Below are 10209 nucleotides of genomic sequence, written 5' to 3'. Positions count from 1 at the left end.
GTCCCCAGGTAGTTAGGACAACATGTAGTGAGTGTCACACGCTCACCCTCTGCAAACAGGTTTTTATTTTCATTCCAGGGGAGTTAACATACAGTGTTATATTAATTTCAGGTGTATAATATAGTGATCTACTGCAAACAGGTCTCGATCCCCAAATACACGCCAGCTCATACCAAAGGTGATTTTGAGGGTGGGGCTGTGCCGTCTGCCTTATTCAGCTGCACGAACTCACCCAACGGTTTTCGTTCCTATCATTCCTGTTCCTGATCCCTACCATGATTACTTGTCCCAGAGAGAAAAAGTATGCCTTTGAGCTTCCTGGTCTACACCAGACAGGCTCATTCACAAATCCTCCCATGGTTTTGGCAACACCATAGCTGCAACCACATTTCCTTCAACCTTGATTTAAGGCAGTTCACTTCTGGAAAAATGATGACTTTTTTTCCCAGAAGGACTAGTAAGGCTTTCTATGAGTACACATTCAAGTACAGGTGCTTCAAAGAGTACTCTCCTTTTTTAGGAAAACAAAGTATTACCATAGCTTCCACAAATGCTTCTTTCAAGGGTCATTTGATTTTTAGTTGGACAGAAGCAACTTTGGGGGAGCACAGATTATATTCTAAAGAACAGGGATTAAAAGCATGTTTTTTTAAAGATTTTACTTATTTGACAGAGAGGGACACAGAGAGGGAACACAAGCAGGGGGAGTGGGAGAGGGAGAAGCAGGCTCCCCGCCGAGCGGGGAGCCTGATGCGGGGCTCGATCCCAGGACCCTGGGATCATGACCTGAGCGGAAGGCAGATGCCCAACGACTGAGCCACCCAGGCACCCCGGTTAAAAGCATTTTTATGGAAGGTTTGGAACTGGACACACAAGCGATTTTTTTTCTGACCCCTCAGACTCTGAGTTGAGCCAAGGGGGACCCTGTGGAAATGACAGGGACTTCACTATCCCCAAAGGGGGACAGGTTGTAGAGAGGGAAGGAGGGGGAGGGGTTCTGGGAAGGGCATTCAGAGGGAATCTTCTGAACAGAAACCACAGTGAAACTGCAAAGTCCAAGCAAGCCTGAAGCACTTGTAAGGGGGCGTCTCCTCTACCCCCAGCGCATGGCCCTCCTGCCCCTCTCAGAGAAGGGTCCCAGAGTCCCTGAGGGCCAGCTTCATTGACACACACAAGTCCTTAAATCTCAAACAGATTTCTTAGATGTAGTTTCTAGGGGTGGACGTTAGGCCACCTGGTTTGGGAGGCCTTTCTCCTAGCTCAACAGCAGAGGCTTCTGTCTAGTGGGAGGCGGCATCGAACATCAACCAAGGAGGTAAGATCCATCTGCTAGGAGGTCAGGCCTCTGGGTCTGCTGGACCAGGAGAATTCAGTTGTTCTAAGTGCCCATTTGTGGGTGTCTGGGGTGCAGTAAGGCTAAAGAAGGGACTGCAGAGATCCTGGGAAGTTAATGAATTTTCCAACATGCCCAACATTCCTAAGGACACAGCCTTTTCAGGAAGTCTGAGTGCTCCCGTGTTACACTCCTCTACCTCAAAAGCAGCCCAGAGCCGACTGCCACGGACGCCTACCTCCTCTTCTTCATTAACCTTGGCAGCGAGTCTCAAGGAAGTAATCATGGCACACTGGAGTATTCTCTCTCTTATCTGCAGTATGGAACAAACACATTTGAGCAGAACATAAATGCCAGAGACAAATGGTAAAGCATTGGTGGGTTTCTTTAGGAAATTACATTTTTTCCTTTTTTCAAAAAGAGATTGATTGTATTCCTCCACAAGTTAGTGCCATTTTTAGATTTGACCAGTGAATATGCTCCTGATTTCAGAACCACAAGGGACTAGTCAATAGTTCTTTGTTAGAGGAATGAATGATGGGAAATGCAGCACCATCTCAGGGAACATCCCATCCTGGCCTCAGGTTGCACCGGGCCGGTGCAGACAAGCACACCTTATCTCATCTCACGGTAAGTCCTCTCCCCACCAAGTCCTCTCGGAAGGCCACACCACACTGAGCCGGACAGGCACGGGAGCGCGATGTAAAGAGATTCCTATTACAGTTCTACCATTTGGAGCAAGTCCCTTCGTTTGCGAGCTGAGCATCTGGGATAGCAGAGGTCGGTTTCCTCTCCCACCCCATTACCATCCTCACAGGCCTCCCTCCCTTTAACGAAACCAGGAGGCGGCCGAAGGTAGTGAGAGCCAGGTTAAAAGAGGCCTGGGAGAAGTCAAAAATGTTCTTAAGCTCCAGGAGCCACAACACGAGGTCCCGGACCTTGTGGCAGACAGATCTCGACCTGCCAGAAAGAGGGGGTAGGGGAGGGCCAGGAAGGTCGTGGGTGGCCAGTCTCGGTCCGCCCGTGGCGCAGGTCTGCCGAAGGTGACCGGAGGGGCTGTGAGGAGTCCCTGCACCTTACGCTGCGGTGGGCCTAAGTGCTTTTCCGTTGCCCAGCGGCTCAGGGGTCGAGACGGCCCTCCTCCTCGGCGAGAGCGGCCCGCGATTCCCGCCTCGTGCCTCGTGCCCCGCCCGCACCGGGGGCAGGTCCCGGCGCCCCGGGTGCTGCTCACCTGGGCGCCGGCGCAGGTGGAGCCCGGCCGCGTCCCATGCGCGCGCGGGGAAGGGGGTGAACGCGCTCCCGGGAGGCCCCCGCCCTGGGCCCGCTACCTGGGGTTGGCCGCCCCGCCACAGGCGCGCCTCGCGACCCAGCGCCAGTTGCAGGTGGGCGACCAGCCGGCGCAGGTCCAGAGGGCCTCCCCGGTCCCAGGGAACCGGCCAGGGCGCGGGCCCGACGGGGGCCCGTCGGGCCCGCGGACCCGGAGCGGCGCAGAGGGCAGGGGCCGCAGCTCGCGGTCCTCTCCGGGCCGGCGCGCGGAGCCGCCCTCCCGAAGCCATGGCGGGCGCCGCGTCCCGGGTGTGAGACCCGCCATAGCCGGCCTTTTACAACCCGGCGCCCGGGACTTGCAGCCGGGGGGCCACGCGGGAGCGGGGCGGGGGCAGGCTCTCGGGATCCCGCCCAGCCCCGGCCCGCAGCTGCCCCTGGCGCGCCCAGCCCGCCGGGCTTCGGCCCTGGCTCTCGGGACGCGGCGCCCCGAGCGCGCGCAGGTGGGCGAGGGATCCGCTCTCCCCGCGCTCCCCGCCCACTGTGAGCTTCTTTCCCGCCCGGAGCCCGCGCCCCGGGACCGGAGTCCCGAACCCGGGACGGGGCAGCTGGTGACCACGCCGGCCCGGGAGAAGGACACCCGGCCGCCGACCCTGCGTCTTACCTCACAGGACGTTTTTGGGGGCACACAGGACCGGGTAAGTGAAGCGTCAAGAGCGCCCCTCAGTCAGACAAGCATGAGATGGGATTCTGACTCTGTGCGATCTGTAGGTGACTTGAGCTCTCAGTCTCGGTTACTTCGTCCCTTAAAAAGCGACAATATCTTCCTCGCAAAGTAGTTCCTTCATGCGTACCTTTTTTTTTCCCGATCAGCAGTTATTCAGTGGAAGGCCTACAATGTGTTAGGACATGACAGTGAATAAAATAGACATGGAATTTGCATTCTAGCCAGGAAAGATAGATAATAAACATGAGTAGAATCCCAGCGATTTCCCTTCTAAGTATATGCTCAACAGAAATTCATATATGTGCACCAAAAAGACACCTACGTAATGTTCAGGGCAGTGGTATTTGTAATAGCCCCGAAAGTCCATCAGCAATTGAATGAGATAAACAAATTGTTGTGTGTTCACACAATGGCATACTACACCACACTGAAAAAGAATGGACGAATGCTATACCCAACAAGAAAGAATCTCACAAGCATAATACTGAATGTGGAGGGACAGGTACAAAAGACGTCATACTGGATGATTCCATTAATATAAAATGTAAGAACAAGAAAAAAATCTATAACGTTAAGACTTAAGATAATGGTTACCGTTAGGGGGCAGTGGATGGTAACTGGGAAGGATCGCAGGGACCTTCTAGGGGGATGGTAATGTTCCGTTTCTTGATTTAGATGCTGATTACACACATGGGTTCACTTTGTGAAAACTGACCAAGCTGTGCATTTCTGATTATTGCACTTTTCTTTATTTAAGATATACTTCATTAAAAACGTACTTTACGGGGCGCCTGGGTGGCTCAGTCGTTGGGCGTCTGCCTTCGGCTCAGGTCATGGTCCCAGGGTCCTGGGATCGAGCCCCGCGTCGGGCTCCCTGCTCTGCGGGAAGCATGCTTCTTCCTCTCTCACTCCCCCTGCTTGTGTTCCCTCTCTCGCTGTCTCAATCTCTCTCTCTCTCTCTCTGTCAAATAAATAAATAAAATCTTTTTAAAAAATGTACTTTACATTAAATTTACATTAAAATACATGGGAATGTCAGAAGGAGAAGAAAGGGGAAAAGGAACAGAAGAAATATTTCAAGTGGTAATGACTGAGAATTTCCCCAGGTAATACCAGACACCAAACCACAGAACCAGGAAGCCCAGAGAACACCAAGCAGGGTAAGTGCCCAAAAATGATACCTAGGCATGTTGTATTCAAACTACAGAAAACCAAAGATAAAGAAAAAATTTTGAAAGAAGCCTGAGTGGGAGAAAGAAACTTTCTTTATAAAAGAGCAAAGAATTACATTGCATTTCTCTTCAGAGATCATGCAAGCAAGAAGAAAGTGGATTGAAATACTTAAAGTGTTGAGAGAAAAAAACTATCAACTTGGAATTCTGTATCTAATAAAATTATCTTTCAAAAGTGCTACGAAATAAAGATCTTGTATGTACAGGAACCTGCGGAATCCACTAAAAAAGTCTTAGAAGTAATCAACAAGGGCGCCTGGGTGGCTCGGTTGGTTAAGTGACTGACTTCGGCTCAGGTCATGATCCTGGAGTCCCTGGATCTGGTCCCTGCTCAGCAGGGAGTCTGCTTCTCCCTCTGACCCTCCCCCGTCTCATGTGCTCTCTCTCTCAAATAAATAAATAAATAAATAAATAAAATCTTTAAAAAAAAGAAGTAATAAACAAGTTCATGAAGGTTCAGAGCACAAGGTCAATGTACTAGAAAAAAATCAATTTTATTTTTATACAATACCAATGAAAAATCTGAAAATAACTCCATTTCAGTGGTATAAAAAAGAATAAAATATTTAAGAATATAACAAAAAGTGCAGCATTTATACATTGAAAACTCCAAAACATCACTGAAAGAAATTAAAGAAGACCTAAGTAAATGGAAAGACATTCCATGTTCATAGATTAAAAGACTTACATTGTTAAAATGGCAATACTTACCAAATTGATCTGTAGATTCAACATAATCTATTAAGTTTCCAGCTGCCCTTTGGTGGAAGTTTACAAGGTCCTTCCAAAACTTCAGTGGAAATGCAAGGGTATCAGAGTAGCCACAACAATCTTGAAAAAGCAGAAAAAGGATTGAGACCTCAAACTATATGACTTCAAAACTTACCACCAACCTATAGCAATCAAGATAGTACAGTACTGGCATTAGGTTAGTCATTTAGACCAATGGAATTGAATTGAGTCTAGGATTCAACAGTCACATTCACGATCAATTGATTTTTGACAAGGGTGCCACAGTAGTTCAGTGGTGGAAAGAATAGGCTTTTCAGCAAATGGTGATGGGACAGCAGGATATTCATAAACAGAAAAATGAGGCTGGATCCTTATACCATATACAAAAATAATTCAAAATATATCATAGATCTAAATGTAAAAGCTAAAACCAGAAAATTCTGATAAAAAATAAGTCTTCATGACCTTGGGTTAGGAAATGGTTTGTTAGATATGTACCAAAAGTACAATGAAGGAAACAAACAAACAAAAAGAAAAATACATAAATTGGGTTTGATCTAAATTAAAAACTTTTGAGCTTCAAAGAACACGCTCCAGAAATTAAAAAGACAACCCACAGAATGGGAGAAAAATTTATGCATGTTGTATTTCTGAAAAGAGACTTGTATTTAGGATTTAGAAAGAACTCTTGCAACTTAATAATGAAAAGACAAATAAAATGGGCAAAGATTTGAATGGACATTTCTCCAAAGAAGACATTCAAATGGTCAATAAGCACATGGAAAGAGGTGCATCATTAGTTATCAAGGAAGTGTAAATCCAAACCATCATGAGATGCTATTTTACACCAGTAGGAGGGCTGTAGTCAAAAGACAAGAAAACAAGAGTCGGGGAGGATGTGGAGGAATTGTGAACCTCATATATTGCTGATGAGAATATAAAATTGCTGGTGGTGTGGCCACTGTAGAAAACAGCTCAGCAGTTCCTCAAAGTGTTAAACATTAGAGTGACTGAATGACCTGGCAATTCCACTTGTAGGCATATTAGACCCAAGAGATATGAAACGTGTTCACACAAAAACCTACACAGCAGCAATACTCATAATGGCCAAGAAGTAGAAACAACCCAAATGTCTGTCAACTGACAAATGTATAAAAATGTGGCATATCCACACAATGGAATATTACTCAGCCATTAAAAGTAAAGAATTACTGGTATATGCCACAATAGGGTTGAAGCTTGAAAACATTACTCTTAAGTGATAGAAATCACTCAAAAAAGGCCACATATTGCATACTTCAATTTATATGAAATGTCTCAAATAGGCAAGAGAGACAGAAAGTTGATTGGTGTTTGCCTAGGGCTGGGATGTTGAAGAGGAGGGGGTGGGGGGTGAATGGGAGTGACTCCTATGATTATAGAATTTCTTTTTGGGGTGATGAAAATGTTTTGATTGTGGTTGTGGTCTATGTATATAATAAAAACCATTTAAGTTTACATTTAAATTGGTGAATTGTATGTGTGATTATATCTCAATAAGACAGGGTATATGTATATACATAATATATGTATCATATATACAGTGTATTAGATGGTGATAAGTACTATGGAGAAATGCGAAATATGGAGAAGAGATAAGACTGGGGCTAAAAGTTGAAATTTTAAGTAGAGAGATCATTGTAGGGCTCATTGAGAAGGTGATGTGTGAACAAAGACATTCTGAAAGGGGTGAGGGAGTCAGGTGGATATGTAGGGGGAGAGCTTTCCGGGGCCTGGGTTTGGATCTGGGCTTTGTCACTGCCCATATATCTGACCTTGGACAAGTTACATAATGGCTCTGAGCCTGGGTTTCTTATCTGTAAAATAGTTGTTCCTATTTTCTAGTAAAATGACTAATAGTACCTATTTCAGAAGGCTATTATATGGATTAAATTAATAATAAAAAAGAAAGTAAAGCACTTAGAACAGTACACTGACACTAAGTCAAATGCTTTATAGTTGTTTTTATTAGCTCCTACTGCAAGTGCAAAAGCCCTTGCCTTCTAAGATGGAACGGTGCCCAGAATGTCTGTTGAATCAAGAAGGCCAAGCGGAGCTGGTACAGAATAATGAGCAAGAGGGAAGATTGTAGGAAATGGGGAGAGGGTCTGTGACTTTTAGTCTCTGAGATAGGTAATCATTGGCAGGTTTTGAATACAGAAAAGACACTATCTGATTCATGTTTTAACACCATCACTCTGGCTCCTGTGTTGAAAACATACTAAAAGGGGACAAGGATGCACTCAAGGAAACCAGTTTTGGGCTATTGTGGTAATACACATGCGAGGTGGTGGTGATAGTGAGAAGTGGTCAGATTCTGGTTCTACTTTAAAGGTAGAAACAAGCTCTACTGAAAGATTGGGCATTGGGTATGAGGGAAAGAGACTGTACTGTGACCTAAGCAATTGTCAGAATTCAGTTTAGATTTATTATGCTGAGGGAAGTATGAGAAGGCGCCTTTTTTTTTTTTTTTAACGTTTGGAGGTGGGGCGGGGTGGGGATGGGCAGTAATATAGTGAGTAACAGTGTGTGTGGGTGGGGGCGGGAATCAACCTTTCAGTTTTGGACATGATAATCTTGAAATGTCTATTGCACATCCAAGCGCAGTAGTTGGTGTTCAGAGCAGAGGTTCGGACAGGAAAGAGGATAGATCATTGGTTCTTTCACAAATAATTAGTGAAAACCTGTCCTATGCTAGGTCCTATTCTAAGTCCTATTCTAGGCTCTGGAGATACTTGTGAGAAAACAGACAAAGCTCCTCCTAACTTCATCTGTAATAGAGATACGGGTTTTATAAACAAGTCAGCAATCAAGCGCATTAATGAGATGGACACGGTGTACAATTGCTTGTATTTATGTTTGTGTATTTATTTATTTGTTTATTTGCTATGGTTGTTTTCAGTATTTGGAGTACTGCAAGAGCCAGAAGACTAGCGGTGCGACCTAGGAAAACCTCCCTCTCCCGACCGGTGGCAGCCAGGTATCCCCGCCCCAATGCGGGCCAGATTTCTAGCGCAGCCGACCGGCAGGATTGCGCAGGCGCGGCCTCAGTCTGGCGTCCTAGGCGACGACTCCGAAAGCCTCGGCGCAGGCGTAATTCAGGAGGCCGAGGGAGCGTGAGGCCGGGGATGAGGCGGGGCGAGCTCGGAGTGCGCTTGCGCACTGCCTGCTCTCGCCCGAGGAGCCGCAGTCTCGAGAGCGCCAAGGCGGTGTTTCGGTAGTCGCTGGCAAACCTCTCCCGCGAACCCGGCCCCGTTGGACTGCGCCCAGGGCGGGGACCTCCGCCGGGCACAGGAGGGAGCCACGATGCCGGTGAGGAGAGTCGCTCAGTGGCTGGGGTTCCTCATCCCAGCGGCCTGGCTCGGGGGCGCGGCCGTTGCCATGGAGGCGCCGATCAGGCAGGCGGCCGGGGTGGGGCGGGGCAGGGTCCGGCTCTGCGGGCCCGAGCGGTTGGGTAGCCTGGGGGGTGGGCTCCGTGGCCCGCGAGGTTCCAGCCGGTCCTGGGAGGGGCCCCGGACAGGCCCTGCCGCCTTCGCGGGTGCTGCATCCCGCAGGGCCTGCGCTGCTTGACATAAAGGCACAGCGCCAGAGGATGCGCTCTCGCTCCCAGCCCTGCTAGCTGAGTAGGGCGTCTGGGAGCGGCCGCAGGGGGTCGGCTTTGGATGCTCCGCACCTGGTGGGATCTGTACGCCGCGCAGCCGACCCTTGGATGGTAGCAAAACGAGAGCTGCTTGCTTTTACTCCAGCCCTGGACTCGAGCTGTCATTTCTCTCGTGGTACTTTAGCTCACAGTGCAGAATGTAACCCGTAGGTGTCTTTGTGTGTGAGGGGGGTGGGGGGTGGTATGTTTGTCTTGTAGGATTTCACAGAGTGTTACCGTACACTTAACAGGGGGCGTCCTAAGTCCCATATAGGGTCATGGAGAACACTTGGGCTTTGGTCGGTTTTCTACTGGTTGCGAGACCTGGGACAATTATTTAATCTTTCTGGGTCCTTAGTTCCCACATAATTAAACTGTTTCTCATGGGATTTTATCAGGATGAAATAAGGTAATGCACAGCGGAATTGAAGGACAGTGCTTGACATTTAGCATTAAATGCCCAATATTTGTTCTGTGTCGTTGCTTTCAAATTACTGGTTCCCATTCAGCTGATATCAGGCATCAACCACATGTTAGGCACTGGAGGCAAAATACTGAGCAAAACCAGCCAGGTTCTTGAACTTGGGAAGACAGAAGCTTGCCTTCATGGCCAGAGGTGAAAGTCATGTTGATAGAGACAAGATGCTTATTCATGAAGCGAATGGGTGGCATGTAATAGAAAGTAGATTCTAGTGAATTGTGAAGTGTTCCCATGTAGGAGGAATGCTGGCCTACAGACGTCAGATCATCTTTTCTTTTTTCAAGAGAATATAGAAATTGTTATTTTTACGAAATTTCTCCATTTTTTAAAAATTTTAACAACTAATTCAAAAATATTCTTAAGTGCTATGAGCCAAACAAAAGATAAATGTTTTTTATATAACCAGTTGGCAACCTTTGGTGTAGACAGATAGGACAGACATTAATCAAATAAGGAGCAAACAAAAGCAGAATTGAAACTGGTGGTAGAACAAAAGCAGAATTGAAACTGGTGGTAGATGATGGAGGGAGAAGGGTGCTCTCAGGGCCTATACCAGAATTTGACCTAGTTAGGGAAGTCGTCCCAAGTGAAGTGGCTGTTTTGCTGAGACCTGAGAATAAGTGAAGGGGAGAGTGAGGAATGTTCTAGGCAGGAGGAACAGCACATGGAAAGGCCTGTGGTAAGAAAGGGCATGGTGACAAGAAAAGGCTTAAAAAAAGCTAATGGGGCGGTGGCTAGGAAAGCCAAGCAGGGTAGCTTGGG

The 10209-nt window shown here is 47.4% G+C and overlaps 1 protein-coding gene across 5 annotated transcripts in view; it reads left to right on the top strand.

The window, feature by feature from the left end:
- Positions 1-8236: 8236 nt before the first annotated feature.
- KIF3A (kinesin family member 3A) overlaps positions 8237-10209 on the top strand; it is a 55522-nt gene continuing 53549 nt past the window's right edge. Inside the window, exon 1 of one of the 5 annotated variants that reach the window (XM_027604504.2) lies at positions 8237-8638. In XM_027604504.2, coding sequence (XP_027460305.1) covers positions 8633-8638 — 6 coding nt within the window. In that variant the 5' untranslated portion in view covers positions 8237-8632. Of the gene's footprint in view, positions 8639-8759; positions 9134-10209 lie in introns of those variants that run through there. The other 4 variants (XM_027604503.2, XM_027604506.2, XM_027604505.2 and 1 more) reach the window with 4 other exon arrangements.

The sequence above is a fragment of the Zalophus californianus genome, chromosome 5 (assembly GCF_009762305.2).
Source record: "Zalophus californianus isolate mZalCal1 chromosome 5, mZalCal1.pri.v2, whole genome shotgun sequence".
In the NCBI taxonomy this organism is placed as follows: domain Eukaryota; kingdom Metazoa; phylum Chordata; class Mammalia; order Carnivora; family Otariidae; genus Zalophus; species Zalophus californianus.
Note: the sequence above shows the minus strand (reverse complement) of the source record. Positions and strands in the feature narration are given on the sequence as shown.